Source organism: Pseudonaja textilis, chromosome 4 (genome assembly GCF_049901715.1).
Source record: "Pseudonaja textilis isolate UNSWEBS1 chromosome 4, rPseTex1.2, whole genome shotgun sequence".
In the NCBI taxonomy this organism is placed as follows: domain Eukaryota; kingdom Metazoa; phylum Chordata; class Lepidosauria; order Squamata; family Elapidae; genus Pseudonaja; species Pseudonaja textilis.
This window is the reverse complement of record NC_141993.1, coordinates 5,528,062-5,552,039: the sequence shown is the minus strand read 5'-3', so window position 1 is coordinate 5,552,039 and position 23,978 is coordinate 5,528,062. Positions and strand designations below refer to the sequence as shown.

At 41.6% G+C, this 23,978-nt stretch overlaps 1 protein-coding gene across 1 annotated transcript in view; it reads left to right on the top strand.

The window, feature by feature from the left end:
- CSGALNACT2 (chondroitin sulfate N-acetylgalactosaminyltransferase 2) overlaps positions 1–23,978 on the top strand; it is a 46,298-nt gene that overhangs the window by 13,288 nt on the left and 9,032 nt on the right. The window contains exons 2-5 of the mRNA XM_087932155.1: positions 6,545–7,775; positions 17,882–18,098; positions 21,609–21,710; positions 22,337–22,515. Coding sequence (XP_087788281.1) covers positions 7,118–7,775; positions 17,882–18,098; positions 21,609–21,710; positions 22,337–22,515 — 1,156 coding nt within the window. The 5' untranslated portion in view covers positions 6,545–7,117. The remainder of the gene's footprint in view (positions 1–6,544; positions 7,776–17,881; positions 18,099–21,608; positions 21,711–22,336; positions 22,516–23,978) is intronic.

The window sequence follows — 23,978 nt, the reverse complement described above, 5'->3', positions numbered from 1 at the left end:
CCCTCCCTCTTCACTTTTCTTTCGTAAGGCTGAAACAATCGCAATATATGTCATGGTTCTAGTCTTGCGTCTTGGAGGCTGAGAACACAAAGATATAAAGTGGTCTCACTGTTCTTAAAAATCAACAGGCTGACTGCAAGAACTGCTTGCGTGAATCCTGTTACGTAGGTCATGTATGAAGTAACAGCACACGGATGGTATGAGGAGGGCCCCGGATGGAATGGGAAGTGATCGCAGGGTGATAAATGTTTCACAGACTGGAAGGGAGGTCCAGTATTCTGCTTGGAGAAATGCAGGTTTTTTTGGGTGGGTGAGGTCGCGTCAGCTAGAGTTCTGTTCCTGCTCTTGTGTAACAGAAAACAGAAAAAATGTAGTTTTTAGCTTTCAGAGAGAAGAACAGTATGCTTTTTATGTTTTGTAAGAGCAAATGGGGGATTTTTTTAAAAAAATAAGCAAAGTTATCGTATTTCTCAAGGTCCTCTCATTTTTGTTTCTATAACTTTGTTCTCCCTAAACTTCGGATAGCTTCTCCCCTGCTCAAAGTAGCTCATCAAGAGAGGATTTTTTTTTTTAAAAAAAAAATGATTCCTTGTGCCAGCGGTCCTCAAGTTACATCCACAATGGAGCCCCACCATTTCAGTTTCTAAGCGAGATGGTGGTTAAGGGAAGTTTGCCTCATTTCACGACTTTTTGTGCCACGGTCGTTGAGTAGATCACTACAGTTGTTCAGTTGGCCACACAATTGTTAAGCAAATCTGACTTTCCATTGATTTTGCTAGTCAGAAGGTCACAAAAGGGAAAAACTTGAAAAATTGCAACCATCCTAAGTACCTGCCAGTTGCCAAGCATCTCAATTTTGATCAGGTGACCCTGGGGATGGTCGTAAGTGTGAAAACCGGTCCTAAGTCACTTTTTTCAGTGTCATCATAACTTTGTACTAAGAGAAGCGTTGTAAGTCAAGGACCATCTGTTGATAAATACACCTGCTTTTAATCAGAAGGAGCTGCTTTCCTTGCCTGAAGAAAAAATGCAAGTCCGTTTTCTAATTTAAGTAATCTAATTCAGGGTTGTTTCTGTGGGGGAATTGAGGTTGCAGGAATAAATTGTCAGATGTGTGTGAATTCCAGGCTGAAATGGCCACCACAAAGTCTGTTGCACAATTTTGAGTAAATTGTTCTTTTATACGGTTGTGTAAAGGGTTAAAAGGCATGGACGTGGCTCAGCGAAGAGAGAAAACTGCAAATGCCTGTGGCTTGGAAGCAGAAGAGACACGGAGCTGGTATAAATTTTGCTGCAAGAAGCATAGAATTAGAATTGGAATAGAATAGAATTTAGAATAGAATATAGAATAGAATAGAATAGAATTGAATAAAATTTAGAATAGAATTTAGAATAGAATTTAGAATAGAATAGAATAGAATTTAGAATAGAATTTAGAATAAAATAGAAGAGAAGAGAAGAGAAGAGAAGAGAAGAGAAGAGAAGAGAAGAGAAGAGAAGAGAACATGGAGTGGAAATAGAAATAGAATTAGAATTAGAATTAGAATTAGAATAGAAGCGAAGCTGGAAGGAACTTTGGAGGTCTTATATAGTCCACACACACACACACACATATACACCCCTATAACTTTGGAGGTCACGGGGCATGTGTTGAAGACTTAGCTGCTGCGGGGCACATTCTGGCCCTGTAAATGTAATCGGTGATTCATAGAGGAAACCCTGATGTGCATGCAATCTGCAGTTTAAAGGAAGAGTGTCACGGACAGGCTTCATTTAAGGATCCCAGAGGAAGCAAGTTTCCATCTCAAGGTTTTTACAGGCTGAGTCACATGCCATGCATTGCCCTTCTCTCTCTTCTATCCCATTTACAGAGAGAGAAAGGTGGGGGGAGAAAGAGAGAGAGAGAAAGAGAAAAGAGAGAAAAACAGAAAGAAAAAAGATGGAGGGAGGAGAAGGAGGGAGGAAGAGAGAAAAAAGAAAAGAGAAAAAGAGAAAAGAAAGAGGAAGAAAAAGAGGGGAGGGAGGGAGGAAGAGAGAGAAATAAAGAAAAAAGAATGAAAAGAGAAAAAGAAAGAGACACAGGCAGGGAGGGAAGAAGAGAGAGAAATAAAGAGAAAAGAGAGGAAGGAAAGAAAGAAAGAGAAAGAAAAAAGAAGAGAGAGAGAGACACAGAGAGAGAGAAAGAGAGAAGTTCTTCTGCCTTATCTTCAGTGTTCCCCAGAGTTGCAAAGGAAGGAAAAATGACAACTTGAGGATGCTGTTCCATTCTGCAGCCTCTGAGCTCAGACCCGGCCTGGAGCAGGGAGTTGGGCCAGAGGACGTCTCAAGTCCCATCCAACTCTGGGAGGAGTTTGTAAGTCTCTGTTAAGTGGTGAGAAGCCAGCCAACAGAGGCCATGGGCTGGTAGGGGCTGGAAACCCTACCAGCCCATGGATTTACGTATGTCATAGGGAAGAGGTCTTACCAGGGTGCAGCAACCCATCAGGACGGGCACAGATTTCAGAGAGTAGTTAGGACTGCAGAAACAACAATGGCTACCAACCTGCCTTCCATCGAGGACCTGTATAGAGCACGAGTCAAAAAGAAGGCTGTGAAAATATCTACAGACCCTTCACATCCCGGACATAAACTGTTTCAACTCCTTCCCTCAAAATGACGCTATAGGGGACTGCACACCAGAACAACTAGACACAAAGAGTTTTTGCCCCCATGCCATCACTCTGCTAAACAAGTAATTCCCACAATGCAGTCTTATGCCCTGGCATGTCAAACCACCCAATAAGGCTGCATTGCTTATTATCCTTCTCGTCTTTCCTATTACCTGTTTCCTTAGCTTCTAGTGACTAGAACTTTGTTGCTTGCATCTCATGGTTTATGTTAATTGCTTTAGTTAGTATCCTATGACTATCATCAAATGTTGTATCTTATGACTTATGATGACTGCATTTTATGATCGCGATTGATCGCTTATTGCTTGTATGTACACCGAGAGCTTCTGCACTGGAGACAGATTCCTTGTGTGTCCAATCGCACTTGGCCAATAAAGAATGTTCTTTTCTCTGTTTTCCTCTTCTCTTTTTTTCCTCTTCTTTTTCTTTTGTTTTCTCTTCTGTTCTCTTCTCTCCTCTCCTCTCCTCTCCTCTCCTCGAGCTGTTCAACTGAAGATGGCTAACTGCGATGGATTTAAATCAATGAGTATGTTGGCAGAGACTCTGTGCCACAAGCCTCCAGCACTTTTAAGTTTCTAGACCCATTTTAAACATTTAGCAAGTCAAGGAGAACTTCCCATTAGAAATGGATGGATTTGTTTGTTCTGGTTGCTCATGGTGCTTTCCTCTCTTCTGTCTCTTCTTTTTATCCCTCTCTCATTTTTCATGAGATATTAAAAGGAAGTTGGCATTTTCGTGTATAATGAAGAGATTTGCCAACCATTTACCTTTTCTGCTTTTTATTTCATTTTATTGAGCTTTCCTCCCACACACTTTACGTGCATTTTTTTTTTTTTTTGAAAATGTTTCTATGATTGAATCATCCCCTTTTGTGACCCATGAATACCCCAGAGACGTGTTTGATTCCAATTTGTGCATTGATCGGGACTTCCACCGAAGTATCAAAATGCGAGTGAGCAACACATTACTGAGTGGCAACCAGCCGTAAATGCAAAATGCCCAAATTATACTTTGTGCAACATTCATAATTTGGAGGCTGGGTCATAAATAACATTTTGGGATCTGTTATCACTTCAAACAGTTGCTAAGCAAGGACTGCCTGTATGGCAATTTTGCTGATTTTATGTTGTTGCTTTTTAAACTTGGACTTTGACTGCAATAATAGCAAAATGGGAACACTTGTAGCAGAGGTTAAGCTTCCATTTTGTTTTCGTCTCTGAAGAAAACCTCAGGGGAAGAGAAAGAGAGAGAGAAAGAAAGAAAGGAAGGAAAGAAAAAGATTAGATAGGTGCTAGATAAGTAGGTAGGTAGGTAGATGATATAGAGGATGGATGGATATAGATGGATGGTTAGATAGATAGATAGATAGATAGATAGATAGATAGATAGATAGATAGATAGATAGATAGATATGAGTGTGTGTGTGTGTGTGTAAAACTGAAACTGAAATGGCTGTGAAAGTCTGACACACAGACGAACACAATACAGAAGCCTGATGATGGCAGATGAGATTCTGCCGAAATGTTGCTACAACTTTAAAAACACAACTATAATGACTTGGGAAAATACCTGAACAAAGCTGAATACCATACATGTAAGTACCCGCGAAAACTTAAGAAAACATACACACACACACATGTATGTATGTATGTATGTATGTATATATATAAATGGTCAAAAATAATAGAATAGCAGACATTAGTTTGCCATGGCACTGTATGGTAGCTCTGGCCCTGTGTTTCGTGTGGGTAAATGTCAAATTTCTCTGTTTTGTTTCCAGTTATTGTGATCTGTGAATGGCTTAGCAGTGTAGCTGCAAAATAGGTGGAGGATCCCGAGTTTCTAAACCTGAATAAAAGCCAGCTGACTTCAGAAAGATATGTAATATTGATTTAAGAGGACCTTTGATCAGTTCCTGCGCTTGACTGCGTTAACAAGTCAACACACAGTAGCAATTTTTGGAAGATCCTCTTCTTAGGGGAAAAACTTCATTGTTAACAACAGAAATTTTGGGCTCAGTTGTGGTTGTAAGTCAAGAACTACCTGTATATAACTTTATTTTCATTGATTTTATTCCCCAAACAAACTAGGCTAGACAGAGATGGGTATTGAATATTGTATTTTAGCCACTATGGAGCACAAGTCAATTTTAATCTTAGATAGAATTAATCGTCTTTAATTAAAGCATGTCATAAAAGCATAGGTGGTTTCATGTGTTTTGTTGTCATTGTTTTGTGACTTTGAATCAGTGTTAACAAATCCCTCGATGGAAAGATTTCTTGGAAGTGGTTTGCCATTGCCTGATCCCGAGGGATAAGGGAGAAGGACTGGCCCAAAGTCACCCAGATGAGGGATGGTGATTGTTTTCACGCCTAAGGCAAGAATAGAACTCAGGCCTTCCAGTTTCTTGCCTGCTGCCTTAAAGATCTTACACCAGAGATGTCCAACCGTGGCAACTTCTGGGAGACATTGTCCACAGGTCTTAAAGCTGACAAGGTTGGACACCCAAGCTCTACTACACCAAATCATCTTTCAATTTCCTGGCTATGGTTCCTTTTTCTTGAGTTGGTTGGCTTTCAAAGACCTCTGCTGTCTCTTCTACCATGTAGCCTGAGAAGATATTCCTGCATTCCAGGTACAAGACTAGGCTGATCTTGCCCTCTAATTTATAAATTGGTTGTCCTCTTCAGCCCATAAAACTTGATGCCTGAGCTCAATGCTCGTGTGGCTCAATATGGCTTTGAAGACACCGTCCCCTGTCTGAGAAATCATGGTGCATCATGATCAGGAGAACCTTGCTATCTTCCTCACATGATCTCTTGCAATTCCCGGTGGCCCCACTGTCTATGATTATCGTCCCATTCAGCTCCATTTCGTTGAATGTTAGTAGATCTTTCTCAACCTTGGCATTTATGTGGTTTCCATTTATCAACTTTCTATGTAGATCTTCTGCCTTCTTATTACTCATGGTTCCTGCTCAAGGACTTCACAGGAAGATACCGCTGGCCTCGGAAAGCTTCCACTCATTCTTTAATTCATACCCAGAGAAGGTTGCTATCAGTAGTTTTTAAAGATGTCTTGAGGCTATGTGTCTCTGTGCATTGGTTGCAAAAGAATTGACCACTGCTGTGGAAAAATGTTACCCTCAGAACATGAGCTAATACAGGGAGAATTCTAACAAGGGGAGTCTGGATCTTTAACAGTTCTTTTGTCAACACATTCAACGCTATTTTCTTTTTTGAGAACCCCAGTTATAGAAGTTATCCTAACAAAACTTTTTGTCATTCCAAAATTCTTCACATTTCAAAGTCCTTTTGAATTGGTAATGAAGAATTTGGTGACTATTTTTTCCCCTTTCCAGATTTTATTTAGCAATAAAAAAAAAGCGCTAGCTTAGATGCTTCTTGGGAAAGGGAAAATGGCTCATGGAATGGGTTTTGGCAGACCAGTTATAGTTTTTTTTTTCCTTCAAAATATGTTTCCCTAAGAAGGAGCTGGTCAATGAGTAAAGTCCAAAATATGTCAGCATTACCATTTTTCCCTATTCTAGCCTAGCCGTAAATTTACGCAATTCATTACATCTAAATTATAGGGGGAGGCAATAGGGGACGTGCATTAGCGCACCAGCGTGCCTACCATCCCTGTCCTATTGTCTCTTTTATTTTTCTTATATGTATCCATATATTCATAACTATATTTTTACTTATACCTATCATCTTGTAAACAATTGACAAACCAAATAAAATTAAATAAATAAAAATAAATAAATATTTTTTTAGGATATTAAGGCATTGCTTTTATGTGCTTTCTAGTTGTCTGGTTGCTTTGTAGTTCTAACCAAGTATTTTTTTTTTCCCCTCCTGATTTAATATTAGGCTTTTCGTGTATTTTGCTGACTCATATCCTGGACTCCCAAGAAGCGCAAAGGAGAAGGAGAAAGGTTGGATGAAAATATCGTGCTAACTCTCTGGTATTGCTGAGATACTAACTTTTCTTTTTTGGGGAAGTGCCTCCTCCATGGAGGAGCTCAGACCTACTCCAGGGCCAGTAAGAACGTCAGTCTTTCCAGAGGGTTTCTCCTTTATTTTTTCATGCAAGTTGATCGATGAACTTAAAGGTGCCCCGTTGGAAAACCAAGGGCAGGTGACTTTCTTGTAACAACAAGCTTTCCTATTGGTGCAAACAACCCTTATTTAAACGAGAGGCACGTCAGCCTATTGGATGGCAGTTGCTGGCAGGAATGGAAGTCAGCCTCATTTGGGGATTTAAGCCCAATCTGGAGATGTACAAGAGGACTGTTGAAGGTTTCTTCTTCCATGTGTGGCTGTGACAAATTGAGCGCCCACTTGATTTGCCTCCAAAATGATGGCTCCTTTCAGATAGCAAGGAATGACCTTCACAGATCAGCTTTGTTTGTTGATTCGGAGTAGGAACACAGTGCTCTAAGGATGCCCAGGAGAGGATTAATGTTTCAAGCCAGAACGCGATGGCTTTTTGTCGGGCTGGCTTTGCTGTTGAGTCTGTTGCTGATCATGTATCTCCTGGAGTGCGCCCCGCCGACCGAAAGCAACCGATCACTTCCTGGCCTCAGAGGAGGGGATCACTTCGGTAAGGAGCATTACCAAGCCCTCCTCCAAGAGCAGGAGGAGCACTACCAAAACAGGGCTGCCAGCCTCAAGCGTCAAATTGCCCAGCTGAAGCTGGAACTTCAAGAGATGAGTGAGAAATTGAAGCTGTTGCAGGATAAGAAAAACCCCAAAGTCCAAAGCGTGGGCTCTCCGGCTGTCAAGGAGCAAACCTCCAACGACCTGTTAGAGTACCTGCATTCTCAGATTGACAAAGCGGAAGTGAGTGCCGGTGCCAAGCTGCCCAGCGAGTACGCCGCCATTCCTTTTGAGAGCTTTACTTCCATGAAGGTCTACCAGTTGGAGATGGGACTCACCCGCCACCCGGAGGAGAAGCCTGTCCGAAAAGATAAGCGAGATGAGCTGGTGGAAGTGATTGAGGCCGGCCTAGAGGTGATCAACAATCCAGACGAAGAAGGTCAAGAGGAAGAAGACGGAATCGGGGAGCGGCAGCTTTACAGTGAAAGCGATTTTGTAGAAGGTATGTTTCCACCTAGCTGTTCTGACCCAGCTCCTCAAACACAACAAACCCTCTGTAGTTGAAGCAATCATTCCTTTATTAAGAGCGCCAACAGCCCTGGCAAAAGTGTCTCTTTTCCAGGCTGGGAGATAGATAGATGTTGGCCACACCTATTCATCTCTGCCCCCTGCCTTTTATCGCCAGAGCTTAGCAGCAGTAGCACTTCCTTCCCAAGACCAGCCTATAGATCTCCACTGCTCTCCTCTCCTCTGCCTTCTGTGCATCTGCACATCAGTCACTGGACCCAGCTGTTCCTCCTCTTTCTCATCAGCCGCCTCCCAACCTGGGGGCTGTTGGCTCTCCATCTGAGGGCTGATGAATGGCCCAGGTTCCACCTCTGTATCTCTTTCTGAAAGCTCCATATTCTGACAGTTTCATACTTCTTTGGGGAGGGGCAAATCTCATCATGAACAGCATCGATGATGTGACCTAGTTGGGTAAAGAAGCGTCTGCAAGAAAACCAACCAAGCTCATTTCAAACCTTTATTGTCAGTGCACAACATGTGTACAATGAGTGAGATTGGCTGAGCCTCCCTTAGTACGCTCCCCCCTACACAAATACACCTCAATAACTCACAGTGAAAGAAAGGAAATCCCTAGCCCAGTAATCATACTAACAAACACACAATCCTCTCTACATATATGTGCATGACATTACGTTATATTGCACGAATGTGAACATGTTACACATTGCGCCAGCCCTGCAAGTCTATCATACTGCGTAATTGTGATGCTATATTGCATTCAGGGGTCTGAAATCCCAAGGATAATTCAAGCTCAGAGAGCACTGAGGACTCCAAATTTCAACCCTGAGCTACAAAGATTCTCTTCCATCTTGTTGTTGTTGTTGACCATCTATTTTTTTTTCTAAACTAGAAAACTATGCCGTCCTAGTTTGTGACTTACCTGCCATGCATGATTGTCCACCGTAGCTCTACTTCAGATCTGAAGGCCAAAAGAAAGATCAAATATTCAGTAGGTCACAACACGTGGTTCATGGGTTATGCTTTACAGTTTCTGCCAGCAAGTCCATTAACTGTCTATTTATTTAATGACACAACTTGCTCAATGTTTGCTATCTGTTTTAGGCGTCTTAAGGTAGGGGTACTTTGAGCTTCAGGTCTTAAATATCTCTTACTGAGTCTACTTAATGATCCACACAGTTTGCTTTGGCAAAACACACTGGATCTGCTGCTTTCTCTTCCTCCAGTTCATTAGCTGGGTCCCAGACAGTGACTCATGTTAATAGTGAATTTGAATGCTTTTAATGTTTTTATCTTGCCTGAGACCCGTGAATAAATTGGATTTTCTTCGCTCGCTCTGGCGTTTTGAAGCTAGGATAGAATAAGCCTTGAAAGAGAAGGCAAACTATTCAAACTATAGAGGAGAGAGATATGAAATAGCCTAACCGGTTGATTTTTCTGATTTCTAAGAAGTTTATAGTGGTGATTTTCTTTTTCTAAAAGACAAATCAGAATCAGAATAGAGCTGGAAGGGAGCTTAGAGATCTTCTAGTCCAGCCCCCTACTCAAGCAGGAGACCCTACACCATCTCAGACAAGTGACTGTCCAGTCTCTTCTTAAAAACCTCCAGTGGTGAAACAACCACAACTTCTGGTAGCAAGCTCTTCCACTGTTTAATTGTCTTCACTGCTGGGAAATTCCTCCTTAATTCCAGGTTACTTCTCTCCTTGGTTAGTTTCCATCCATTGTTTCTTGTCCTGCCTTCAGGAGCTTTGGAGAATAGCTGGACCCCTCCCTCTTCTTTGTGGCAGCCCCTCAGATACTGGAAGACTGCTATCATGTCACCCCTAATTCTTCTTTTCTCTAGACTAGTCAAACCAAAATACTCCAACTGTTCTTCATATGTTTTATTCTCCAGGCCTTTAATCATCTTAGTTGCTCTTTTTTGTACTTTTTCCAAAGTCTTTTTTTTCCCCCATGAACCAAAGAAGCTTCTTGGATGAGAAGTGAAACGTTTTCAAAGACAAAAACAAAACAAAACCCAAGAAAGTCCAGTTGCCTAGATCTTCAGACAGCAGAACTGAGAAATTCTCTTCTGGGTCCCACTTGGATTCCAAAACTTGCCCATAAAACATTATTTTATCGGCTCACTTAAAAATGTTTATGGTGGAGATTGCATTTGGGACATTTCCAAGACGTGAGCTCAGTTCCTCCACATCTCCATAGTAATAAATATCTGCAGTTATTTAAAATGCTGGCTGATATTCCACTCTGTTCTGAATACCACTCCTCTGAAATTACAACATTTTCATGCACGAGTTGCATTCTTGAATATCCATGGCTTACACGTCTGTTGTGTTCTTGAGTTTAGCTTCCTGGTGTAATTTCCTATGGTCAAAAGCTTTAAACTGAAAGCTAGCCAAAGGCAGATGTTTCCAAACTCTGTAGTTACAGGTATTGGGGAATCATTCCGCAATCCTTACAGGGAACACAGTTCAGGCAGTAAATGTTTAGAGCTTACCACTTCCTTTTGCAAACCTCAAGCTTCCTTACTTTGTCAGCTTTCGGTGCAGCCAAGAAATGAGCACCGCGTAAAAGTGTTTTGCTCAGTTTGTTTGAGATCATTTGTGGGTCAACTGGCATTTGTGTCTTCTCCTTTTTAGATTTCAATCAGATGGGATGTTTGGCGTTTTGTAATTTAGTTGAAGCACCATGGACTTGTTCCAGGCAAATGGAAAATTCCCCCTTCCTACTCACAGTTAGCTACTAGGTTAGATGTTCCCCACAAGTAACTATTGTTGACCAAACTGCTGTGTATTTTAATGCCAATTCCAACTATTGAAACTTTAGGAACAGTGTAAAGGTAAAGGTTCCCCTTGCACATCCCTGCTGATCGTTTCTGGCCCCAGGGGGCGGTGCTCATCTCTGTTACAAAGCTGAAGAGCTAGCGCTGTCCGAAGATGTCTCCGTGGTCATGTGGCTGGTAGGACTAAACGCCTTCGAATGCGCACAGAGGAACACTGTTACCTTCCCACCAAAGTACTCCCTATTTTTCTACTTGCATTTTTTTCACGTGCTTTCAAACTACTAGGTTGGCAGAAGCTGGGACAAGGAATGGGAGCTCCCTCCGTTACGTGGCGCTAGGGATTCGAACTGCCAACCTTTCTGATCAACAAGCTCAGCATCTTAGCCACTGAACCACCGCATCCCTACGCATTTACAGTGTAAAAGGGACGCATTGAACAGTGTACATCATGCTAAAAAAAAGACCAATAATAGCCCCAAGAAAAGATTGGCTTCAGATTTTCAAACCTTCCAAGGTTTTGAGTTGGATGCTCTGAAATCGTTGCTTAAACGATTCTCCGGAGCTTTACTGTAACCGCATAATCAGAGGAGATCAAATCCCGCCTTCCCAGCGGAGGTTGAACTTTAAATTCCATCTGCTTGGACTGCAGGAATTGTCTGGGTGGGAAGCAGGACTGGGGATAAGAGAGCCCAGGTGTCATTCAGAAGAATGCAGCCAGGTGCAAGACCGGAGAAAGTTTGGTCTTAGTGGAGTAGGATTCCAATTTCATTGATCTATCTGTATCCTGCCTATGTCATTTTTGCAAATCACTCAAGGCAGCCAATGTGTCCAACATACCTCCCTCCTCCAATGTGTCCAACATACCTCCCTCCTCTTATTTACCCCACAACAACAACCTGTGGGGTGGTTTGGGCTGAGAGAGGGGGACTGGCCAAAGTCACCAGCTGGCTTTCATGGCTAAGGTGGGACTAGAACTCACCATCTCCTGGTTTCTAGCCTGGTGCTTTAACTACTTCTTTCTTTCTTTCTTTCTTTCTTTCTTTCTTTCTTTCTTTCTTTCTTTCTTTCTTTCTTTCTTTCTTTCTTTCTTTCTTTCTTTCTTCCTTCCTTCCTTCCTTCCTTCCTTCCTTCCTTCCTTCCTTCCTTTCTCTCTCTCTCTCTCCTTCTGTCCCTCCCTCCTTCTCTCTTTATTTCTTTTTCTTCCTCCCTCTCTCTCTCCCTCCCTCTCTCCCTCCATCTTTCTTTCTCTCTTCCTCCCTTCCTCTTCCTCTTTCTCTTTCTTTATTTCTCTTCCTCCCTCTGTCTCTGTCTGTCTCTCTCTTCCTTCCTTCTTTCCTCTATTTCTTTCTCTTCCTCCCTCCCTCCCTCTGTCTGTCTTTCTTTCTCTCTTCTCTCTCTTTCCCTCTCTCCCTCCCTGCCTTCCTCCCTGCCTTCCTTTCTCCCTCTCTCCTCTCTCTTTCTCCCTCTCCCCCTCCCTTGCTTCCTTCCTTTCTCCCTCCTTCTCTCTCTCTCCTGCTCTCTGTCAATAACAAAAAAACTAATGCAGATCATCCATTCACCCAGCCCTTGCCCCAGTTCATAAATAGATGGTTGGAGGAAAAAGATATTTTGAGAAACATACTAGATTTGCCAAAGCACTAAAGGCATTAGGGTGCCTCATTCCTCATAATAAATTAAATGATGTTAGGACTCTGGTGAACTTGGCCATGTCCCTAAAGGTCAGAAAATCCTAATTCTTGGGAGAAAGAGTGATTCTCTTCTTAAATTTGGGTGCTTTTTTAAAGCTGTTTTATCCTATATCCTAACTAATGCTTTTGAGGGCTTACTGAACAGAGTAACCCAAAAAGGGAAAAAAGTGTTTGTTAAAACCTGGAGGTTACAAAGAAGGAACAGAAGAAGAATTTGATAAGCGGTGGAAGGACACAACATGCCTCAGTACTGTAGCCAAAATAGACTTAATTTTCGGCTTACTCTACTTGCGAGATAACAAACTTCATAATTCTGATTTAGGGTGCCTAGTTGGCAGGAAATTTTACATGCCAGGATTCGTATCAGATGTACCCTGCAATGGGAATTATGCAGCCATAATTGTGCAGCCATAATCTTTGTGTGTGTGTGTGTGTGTGTGTGTGTGTGTGTGTGTGTGTGTGCGCCTGTTATTAAACAATAAAACATCTGGAACAAAATCAGCGGAAATCCCCATGAAACTGTTGTGGTCATAAAACAAAGGGATTTTTTTTTTAAAAAAAAACTTAACTTTGGCTTTCCTTTGTGCATTGAAGTTAAGTATCCGTCTTCTCATGCCTTGTGTATTGCTTTTACCATTTGAATTTCATTCATTGGTTATTATAATAATAATACTTTATTTGCGGTCACAGACCAAAACACAAGTACAACAAAAAAAGAACATGGAAAAATTAATCATGAACAATTGGTCACCAAAAACTTGACTAAGGGGAATTACAGTGATTTCATTCGTTGTTTTCAACAGTAATTGATATAAGTACGTGAAAGACCCTTTCACAAAATTTCTTCCTTGAAACTTTTGCCCTCAGACGGCATATGATTCTTTTACTGCAGAATTCTTTGCAGCCTTTGTGATGGTGATTACATTTAAATTCTTTTTTTTTTTTTGTAAATTTTATTTGAGTTTTCACAAAGAGTAAAAAAAATACAAATAAAACATCTTTTTTGAAAGTAGCATAATCCCAGGTTACATTTCTTCGTACAGACACAAATTCAGGTTCATGCTCATTTTTATATTCTATTCCATATCTTATTACTATTTTACATTTTCTGCATAACTTCTCCCTCTTTTAATTTTCTCAATTTTATTTTAATTATCTCATCTCAATTCAAATCATTGTATTTATATTTTTTGTCTGTCCTGTTTCAATTATCTATTATCTTTTCTCATTAAACAAAATTTTTCCTGTAGTTACTGATTGGAGTATGACGCCTTTATATCTTTTCCCTAAAGTTGTAACATTCAATATAATACATAACTTCCATTTGGATTCTGCTTGGTACATTCTTAAAATACACACTGTATTCTTTAAAAAAGAAAAAATATATAAATGTATATAATTAAAACAACATTCCATTCCAATTCAATTCTATCATTAATATTAATATTCATTAAAGTTTTAACATCTTTAACATTACTTTTCAATTAAATATCATACTTCTATGGGAACAATTATAAGCTTTCCATAGTTAATTCCCCCCTCTTCACTTATATTTTATAAAACATTAACTAATTAAAATGTTCCCGTTCCTTCCTAATTCAATTTTCTCATTTATTTTATTTCACTTATTTTATTCACAAACATTTCACTAAATTACACTATTTTATCCCTCATTTTAATCATACGTTGTTTCCAATTTTCTAAAGTTATTTCTATTACTAATATAATACAATCTTATGTACCTTTACAGAATCCCTTTTTCAGTTAGATTTTCACCCATTATCTCTAAATAGGTCCTGTTTCTCTATATCTTGCTCCAGTCCTTTGTAACTTCTTTTCCTTTCCTTCTTCCCTCTCTTCTTCTCTCTCCCCTTTTTACTCCCTTGTCTCTCTACCTCTATTTCTCTCTTCTGTATTCCCCTTTTCTGTTGCTTTCCAGTATTATACTTATTTTTCAAATTATTTTTCTTTTCTTTGGTTGTTTTTTTAAGTCTTAAATTCTCCATTCTCTTTCCCCGCTTTCCTTTTTCTCCCCCACATAAAATTGCTTGTTCATTAAAGATGGCTTCTTCTTTGTCCCAGTCTTCTTGTTTTGCAGTCTTTTCTTGTTGTTTCTCATAGTTCCAAATCTCCATTTCTAAGAATTGAAAAACGAAGCCAAAAGAACCCTTCCCTTCTTATGCATCTTCTTTGTACTTTTTAAGTTCCGTTTTCAATTCATCCAGAAGTGGTGCCATTGTATAAATTTTTAAACAACCACCCGATTGATTTTAGTCATTCAAATATAATAACCAAGAATCCAAAGATCACCAAATAATCCAAATACATGCAAGCTGTTTCTTTTTTGCTCTTTTTTTTCCACTTTCTCTTCCTGGGGTTACTATTTAGTTGCAAAGTTTCAGTTAAAATGTATCTTTTAGAAGTCTTGTTGAAGTTTTACTGTAGATTCTTTTTAATTCCAGGCAGTCTCCTCCCTCTTCCAGATCCTGCCCTTATTCTTTTTCTCTCCCTTCCTGCTTATGAAAAAGAATATTTTTAATGTCCAGAAATCTTTATTATCCCTTTGGCATTTTGTTTTATTTTCAGCTTAATTGCCTATTGATGTCAAAGTGGATTTTTCCGGTTTCTTATTTAAGTCTCTTAGTTGTCAGTATACGGAAGGAGAGAGAAGAAAAAAAAAAGCCAAACCTTTCCCTTTTCACTTTCCTTCGCTGCTTCCGACTCTTCTTTGGGAGCGATGTTATTTTTTGTAAGTTTAAATTCCAGGGTATCTTAGTTGTTGCTTTTGCAATTTAACCCAGTGAGCCAAAACTTTCACTTCTTATCTTCCTCCTGCACATTCTTTTCCGGTCGAGTTCTCCTTTGTGGTGACCATTTCTGACCACCATTACAACCGACTTTGGGAAAGGGAGTAATGGCCAGCTGAGGAGGAGAGATGTGGCTCTCCTCAACCCTGCTGGTGGTCTCCCCACTCTTCACCACTTCTATGGGGTGGCTTAGCCCTGAAACCAGCCGGCTCAGGGCGCTCCAGCGGCGAGCCCAGACAGAAACCACACACGATTGCGGATTTCTGTCTGTCGCTGAAGCCCTTCAAACCAGAAGTCCCTGAAGGCAATTTCTGTTCCATCAGTTGATCTCCCTCCTCCTCCTCCTCCTCTTCCTCCTCCTCCTCCTCCTCCTCCTCCTCCTCCTCCTCCTCCTCCTCCTCCTCCTCAATCTAGATGATGAAGTGGTAGCCATAGAATTTTATAAACTGGTTTGTAGAAATGTTACTTTTGTTGAAGAGAATGAATGTGTCACTTAGGCTGGCTCAAGTCATCCCCCATTTCTGTAAAAATCACCCCGAATCATTCCAAAAATTACCTAATGAAAAAAATGTGCCAGATGATCTCATTCTGAACTTTCCTCCCTGGGCTGTATTTTTGCATGCCAGAATTTACAGCAGGAGACTCATGTTTTCTGGAAAAGAAGAAGAAAAAAAACCCTTTCCTCTATTGGTATGAATTGTTCTACACTTATATTGATGTTGCAAGAATCTCATGAGCTGCTTTGTAGAATCATATCTTACCTACTTTGGCTTTGAAGCAAGATTTAACCAAAAACCTGGCCCAGTTGGGTAAAGACCTTGAAACAGATGGACTCCTTGTATGTATGAATACCATATTTCTTTTGCCAACTGGTCGTGGTTCCAGTTTTCATTTCTTGTTTAATGTTTTAAGGAAGGTTTTAAAACTATGGACCTGGCTGGATTCTAAGCCAAGTCTTTCTAAATCCTGGGTTAATGTATGAAAGATAGATAAGTCACACTGAGTTGCGAATCTTTCAAACCATGGTTGGTTGGCTAGTTGTTGAGCAGGTTCATGCATATAGAGAGTCCTCAACTTACAATGACAGTTGAGACAGTTGTTGTGAGTTTCCCCCCATTTTATGACCTTTCTTGCCACCGTTGTTAAGTGAATCATTGCAGTTGTGAACTTAGTAACCAGGTTGTTTGTTGTGGCCAGCTGGCAACTGACACAGCTGGCAGCTGAGTCAGACAGTAGTGAGGAGGTTGGGGAGGAACCTTGGCTGGGTCTGGAGGCTGAGGAAGGCTCAGACAAGGGCTCTGCATCGAAGGCAGGGATGGGCCAGGGCAGGTTGGCAGTCAGCAGCTGCCTTCGGGTTCAGACAGCAGTGAGGCAGGGGAGTTTCTGCAGCCAGTTCCCAGCCTGCGCATGCACAGGGCTACCAGAAGACAAGAACAATTGAGAAAGCAGGGTCGACTCAGGAGTAAGGCCACATCTCGGAGGTGATTGACCCCTCTCATAGGACATAAAAGAGGAGCGAACAGGACGCGAGCTTTTGCAGGAAGCAATTAATTTGTCTGGTCAGTTCAAGCTTTGAAAAGTTCTGTTGGATTCTGTGTCAAGTTTGGCCTTGCCCTGCGTCTGGCAATTGGTTCTCTGGCCACATTCCAAGTGTGATAAGGTGGGTATAACGACCCAGGGTGTGACACAAAAATAACTAAGTCACATAAATAGAATAAATTCCCTTTAATGCCTCCAACTTGGCCCCAATGTCCAATTATCCTCGGCTGGATAACAAACACTTCAAAAAACAGTCTACAAAGGGCAGAAATGCAGTCCGAACCCAAAGTAAAGATAATTAGAAATAAAAAAACCACAACGCAAACCACACTGAAGTAATTAACACGGCAGGCCAGGATGATAAATTGCAGACTTTCAAAGGATAATGCAGCACCCACAGTTGGGAGGACGCCAAAACCCAGATAAGGCTCCACTAAGATAATGCACGCTTTGCTTCCAGCAAGGAGCTGTGTGCAGACACCTCACTTATATCCTGTTCTCCTAGCTGCAACCAATGAAGGGAATCAGGGCTCTTTCCTCCCCTGTAAACCACTCAACTCCCATTGGTCCCTTATGTGTTCCTCCCTGCATGTCCTAGGATGAACAGGGGGTGGGCCTGGGTCTTCCTCTGAATGCCCAGCCAGACTGTACCCTTCCCCTGTTTTGTCCACAGCCACTGGAGCCACAGTCCCACTCCCTGTCAGCTGCTCGACCCCCCCCCCCCTCGGAATCAGATTCCAACAAGGGCATGACAGTGGGTGTTTCTAAACATTCCCCTGAAAGTTTGTGAAGCCTTGCAGGCTGTGAATGAACGTAACTCAGAGCCATGGAAATAAGAAGAGCTTTTGCCGGGACTTAAGATTGTGTTTTATGCTTTCTAAGGAAGCCTAGGTCAGAACATGGTTAAGCAAATCTGGCTTCTCCATTGACTTGGCTTGTCCAAAGGTCACAAAAGGGGATTGCGTCATCCTGGAGACACTGCAACCATCATAAATGTGAGCCAGTTGCCCAGAGCACAAATTTGACCATGGGGAAGCTGCAACCATCGTAAATGTGGAAAAACAGCCGTAAGTCACTTTTTCAGTGCCGTTGTAGCTCTCAGATGGCTGCTAAACAAATGGTTGTAAGTTCAGGATTACCTGTAGTAGTGAGTCAATGGCAAATGTCCTTAGGGAATGCACCAGGACATGTTTTCCGGTCTTTTCTGGCCTGCCTGTAAAAATCTATGACTTGCATTGATTCCTTCTTTTAAATCTTCCACCAGGTTATTACCGCACGGAGAGAGACAAAGGCTCCCAGTATGAATTGTTCTACAAGAAAGCGGACGACATGGAATACAGGCATGTTTCGCTCTTTCGTCCATTTGGCCCCCTCATGAAAGTGAAGACGGAGACCGTGGACATCTCCCAGTCATTGATCAATATCATCGTTCCTCTGGCAGAAAGGACAGAGGTGTTTGCCCAATTCATGCAGAATTTCAGGTAAGTGCATAAGAAAGAAGATACTTTTATTTTTATTGTCATGTTGTTTTTTTTACTGTGAGCACTTATATTAAAAACCAAAAACTGTTGCCTGCTCTCCAAAGAAAGTATATGTCAGCTTTGGAAGCCATATTAGCTCCAGGCGTGTCTATGCTGCCACCTTCTTGAGCCTGGGCAAATGGGAGGGGGGAATTTCTTGGAGTGTATGTGGTTAGACATAATAGCATTCTTTTTCTAAGTCAAGGTCGTGTTATCTCTGCACCTGGTGAAGGGGACGTCTCAAGTTGGGAAGGATAGTGATTGGGGCATGTGATATGATGATGGGTGCAGGGGGTGGGTTTGTGATTTTTTTACTTATTGCAAGAAAATCTGGAACTTTCAGATTTGGGATTTCCCAGATGTGCCAGTTTACTAATCTAATAAAAGGAACCTTGGAGAGGATGTCTGTCTCAGACTTATTTGTTGGAGTGGAACACTGAAACACTGACAGTATATATCTACCCATACACATACATAACATGTATACACGTGCTATATACATACAAACAGAGAAACCCTTTTCTTCTGCACCAATCACGGACAATCTCTTTGCTTAGCAATTGTGGTATTCACTTACCCGCTAGGAAAAAGGAGTGTAAAATCAGGCATGGACATGCTTAGTGGCTGCCACTATTTAAAACTCTATTTTGCAGCTCAATGATAGTTGTTAAATTGACGATAATCTATATCAGTGATGGCTAACCTTTTTTGGCTCCTGTGCCAAAAATTGTGTGCGTGCTTGCACTTGCACGCTTGCATGCCAGCACCCAGAAGGCAATGCACACACATCCCCCATGCCCCCTCTGCATGCATGCACAATACCCCCCCCCACCGCCTCCTTAACTGCACTGCACCTCCCAGCTGATTTTTGGCCCATTTGAGGCCTTTTTCATCCTCCCAGAGGCTTGAGGACAGCTTCTGCAGTCTTTGCAGGCCGAAAAATAGGCCCATTTTGTCACTTCTGGTATTTCCGGAAATACAGGAAGTGACGAAATGGGTCTATTTTTCAGCCTGCAAAGGCTTTCCTCAAGCCTCTGGGAGGCTAAAAAAGGCCTCAAACAGACTGAAAATCAGCTGTGAGGCGCACTCATGCACAATGAGGTAAGTTTGCCTCTGGCTTGCGTGCCGGCACAAATGGCTCTGCATGCCATCTGTGGCACATATGCCATAGGTTCGCCATCATGGATCTATATTGTGATAGATTGGAGACAGATTTCCTGAAATAAATCGTCATTGATAGAGGCAGCACAAATTGTGTTCTTCTGTTTAGTAATTCCGAATGCAAAACTACTTGGTTGAAAAAGCTTTTGTTAATCTATTCCCATCGGTAGACACTGGGTCCTGTCATTTGCTAGGATAATAGATTAGATCTGGTATAGTGTTTCCTGGGAAACAACAAGATTCAGATGAGTGCCAGAGGAAAAACTTTCAACAAATGCTAGAGTTACATAAAATGAACCAAAGCAGAATGTAAATATGAATGCTGAAGGCTAAAACCCTCAAAAGCATAACTTATTCTATTTTAAAACTATGGCACACTAACATACGGAGTGAATTAGCAATGAGAAAGAATCGCATGTTATATCATTGAGAAATCCTGAATTAATACACCACTGGGCGGTTGCTAAAAAATATCCTGTGCATCATGCTGGCATCGCCTACGTGAAGTTTCAGAATAACAATATGAAATCCAAAAACGAATCTTTGACTAAGACTTCATACTCCTCCGTGGATTTCTTACAATACCAGGCAGTCTTTTGCTGATCATCTTTGGATTTCGAATCTGTATTGCAAGTAAATAATTTACATGGAAATCCTCCAGAGCCAGCTGAATTGCCTTTAATTGCACATAATCTGGCAGATAATCTCTGCAGAAAAAGCATTGCAGTAGAAAATGGAACATCAGCCCTTGGGTAGATTTCTCGTTAAGCAGAATAGTCTTCTGTTTTCTCTCCAAAGCAGCTGAAGCAAGGATGGTAAAAAGGGTGGATACTCTGAGACATTTCCGGAGGATGAGTTGTTGAAGGCACTGATGGATTGGGAGGTTCTGCAGCTCTTGACTTCGGCTGACAGAGTCTGTCTTGATGTTCCTGTGCGCTAATGATCCTCTTTTAATGACCCCATAATCCCTTGGGGGTGGAGTCTGGCCAATTGAATGGAGCTAGCAGAGTGTTTTAATGGCCGGATGCCTTTCTTGTCACCAGTGTGGAGTTTTTTTCCCCCAGCAGATATATTCTCAGTGTGCCCAGAGAGAGAAATATCTGCCTCTACCCAAGATCGAACTCACAGCCTCCTGATTGTCAGGTGAGAGCTCCACCTGTAGGCCACAGTGTTGCTGTGCACTAATGTGCTTGTGAATCTATGCCTCATCATCTCTCTTGGCTTGCTTAGATTCCAGGCCTAGCAATTGGGGGAGAAAATCCACCCCTGAAGCACGTGATCAGAATTCAGAAGCTTGGCAACTGGCATGTACTTGTGACGGTTGCATCGTCCTCTTTTACGACCTTCCGATAAGCAAAGTCCGTGGCAAAACCAGATTCACTTAAGAACCTTGTTGCAAATTTAACAACTGGAGTGATTCACTTAGCAAATCCAGGAACTGACGTGGTGCATTAGACTTAATCTTAAGATAAAGCTTCTGATTCCACATTTAATAGATAAGGATAAGAAGATGGCAGTCGCATACTTGTTTTTTCCCCATCGTTCTGCTATATCGTTTCCTCCCAATTACTCAGCACATTAATCTCCTGCAATCCATCTGGTCATCCACAAACAAACCAATAATCCAACTCCACCTGAGGTTGGAAGTTTCCAAGATATGCAGTTTCATTGACTCATAATACTTAATCAATTAATTAGCCAATAATTCTCAGGAAGACCTTTCCCAGAAGAATGAATAGAATAGAATAACAGAGTTGAAAGGCAAGAAGGCCTACAGTACCATTTCAGATAACATGGCCGTCCAATCTGTTCTGAAAATCCTTCAGTATTGGAGCACCCACAACTTCTGGTGGCAAGCTGTTCCACTGGTTAATTGTCCTCATTGTTAGGAATTTTCTCCTTAGTTCTAAGTTGCTTCTCTCCTTGTTTAGTTTCCACCCATTTTGCTTCTTGTCCTGCCTTCAGGTGCATTGGAGAATAGCTTGACTCCCTCTTCTTTGGGGCAGCCCCTGAGATATTGAAACATTGCTATGGACTCAATTATGGGCAGCCCGAAACTTTTAAGAAATCTAGCTGGTTTGTTATGTTTTGTTTTTTCAATCAAAAAAAAAAATCGTAACAAAGCCAACATGGGTAGTTCAGATGGTTTGTGGACAGCCCTAGTGAGGTTAGATCTTACTGAGATTTCATCTGATAAATCCATTTGGAGAATCCTGACTCTGAAAACTTCTGTTGGCCAGTAGAGGAGATCTTTTGTGTGTGTATGTGTGAAGAAGTTACCGACTCACTAATCTTTTCTTTTGCTCCCAGGGATGTTTGCATTAATCAGGACAAGCGAATTCATCTCACTGTGGTGTATTTTGGGCAGGAGGGGCTTTCTGAGGTCAAAAGCATCTTAGAATCGGTTGCAAGGTGAGTCTCGAGGAATCACGGAGATGCGACAAGAGGAAGTAAACCAAGAATGGAAGTGGTCTGTACTACCCCTTCAAGTTCTCTTGAAACGATTTGGTTTCATTTTAGGGGCAAAGTTGCATCCTTCATGTATTTTTATTTGTTTGTTTGTTTGTCAAACATGCACAAGATAACAAGTATAAGTATGAACACAAAGAAGAACAAAGGGAGTAAATACAGATAAATGGGGTTGGTGAGACAGGGATGGTAGGCACGCTGGTGCGCTTATGCACGCCCCCTTTAAGGACCTCTTAGGAATGGGGTGAGGTCCACGATAGACAGTTTGAGGTTGAGGCTGTGACCACAGAGTCAGGTAGTGCAGGGGTCTCCAACCACTGGTCCCTGGACCAGTACTGGTCCGTGGATCATTTTTTACCGGGCCGCAAAGCTTGAGGCCCGTTGTATAAATGAAGAACAGTGTGGTGTGTAGTAATCTTTGCTCCACAGGGAACCCAACACAGATATACTTTGCAATAGAAACTCTGTAAGGGTGAAACGTGAGACATGGAGCTTGGTTGAACTAACTGGCCTTCAGGGTATTGTGTTGAACTTGAATGTCCTAAACTCTTGATTCTTTCTCTTGTTAGAGAGGCTGACTTCCATAACTACACTCTGGTTTCTCTGAATGAGGAATTCAACCGTGGCCAAGGACTGGATGTGGGTGCCCGTGCTTGGGAAAAAGGGGAGGTCTTGATGTTCTTCTGCGATGTGGATATTTATTTCACGGCTGAATTCTTGAACAGCTGCCGCCTGAATACAGAACCAGGTAGGTTTCTCTTTATGCCCTGAAGCGAACGGAGAAGAGGTGGGACAACATGGCCCCTGTTGACATCCTTGTGATAGGTGTCCTTGAAATCTTACCTCGTAAGATTTCTTACCCACATAATAAAATAAGGGTACGGCAGCAGCCAAAAAAGCCAAGACAATCCTGGGTTGTATAAAAAGAGGCATAGAATCAAGACCTCGTAAAGTATTAGTACTATTTTATAAAACCCTACTAAGGCCATACCTGGAATACTGCAACCAATTTTGGTCACCACACTACAAAAAGGATGTCGAGAATTTGGAAAAAGTTCAAAGAAGAGCAACTAAAATGATCAAAGGCCTGGAGACTAAAACATATGAAGATCGGTTGCCGGAACTGGGTATGGCCGGTCTAGAGGAAAGAAGGACTAAGGAGGACATGATAGCAGCATTCCAGTGTTTGAGGGGCTGCCACAAAGAAGAGGGAGTCAAATTATTCTCTAAAGCTCCTGAAGGCAGGCAAGAAATAATGGTTGGAAACTAACCAGAGAGAAGCAACCTGGAATTAAGGAGAAACTTCCTAGCAGTGAGGACAATTGACCGGTGGAACAGCTTTGCCTTCAGAAGTTGTGGGTGCTTCTTCACTGGATATTTTTAAGAAGAGATAGGACAGTCACCTGTCTGAAATGGTATAGTGTTTCCTGCTTGAGCTGGGGTGTGGACTAGAAGACCTCCAAGTCCCTTCCAGCTTCTATTCTACCCTACCCTACCCTACCCTACCCTATTCAATTTCCCAGTCTTCTTATTTTGCTCTTTTAATCCTACGTCAGCTGCCCAGAGTTGCAATTGCTCATTGGGTGGTGCGGAAAATCACATTAGTAAGTAAATTGGATGAAGCAGCCGTCACGTCTTCTCAGAATGTACCTGTGGACCCAAGGAACTGGCCTACTTTTGTAGCTGATGCTTGCAAAAAAGTGGACATTTCAGCCCCACTGATTGCAACATTACCCCCATCTTTATTTCCCCCTCCCCCCTTCCCTCATTCCCCTTTTCCCAGCATGAAGAAGCTTTATATTGCAAAAGACTTCTTTGGATATTCTCTTGGATTGTAAATTTTCCTGAGGCATTTCATTTCTCATGGTTTCTTCAGTCCTGATAGAGTCATATATTTTCCTTGTGAACAGCTGATGTTCCATAAACCACTGAATCAATCCTTTGCTAGACATCTGGAAAATTACTTGGGGGTTTGTGTAAGACAGTGGTTGCTTCCATTTCATCTATTATATTTATAGAGAGAGTTTCTTTCTCCTCATTTTCTCTCCTAAACATGGCATATGAGTAGACTCCATCACACACCATTGATGGCTTTTTGTTAAGATGATCATAAACAAAAAAACAATTATAAGATTATTTTTTTAAAAAACATGTTGTATAAATTACAATAGGAAACTCTGCCTCTGTTTCTACCTTCCTGTCCTTTATGTT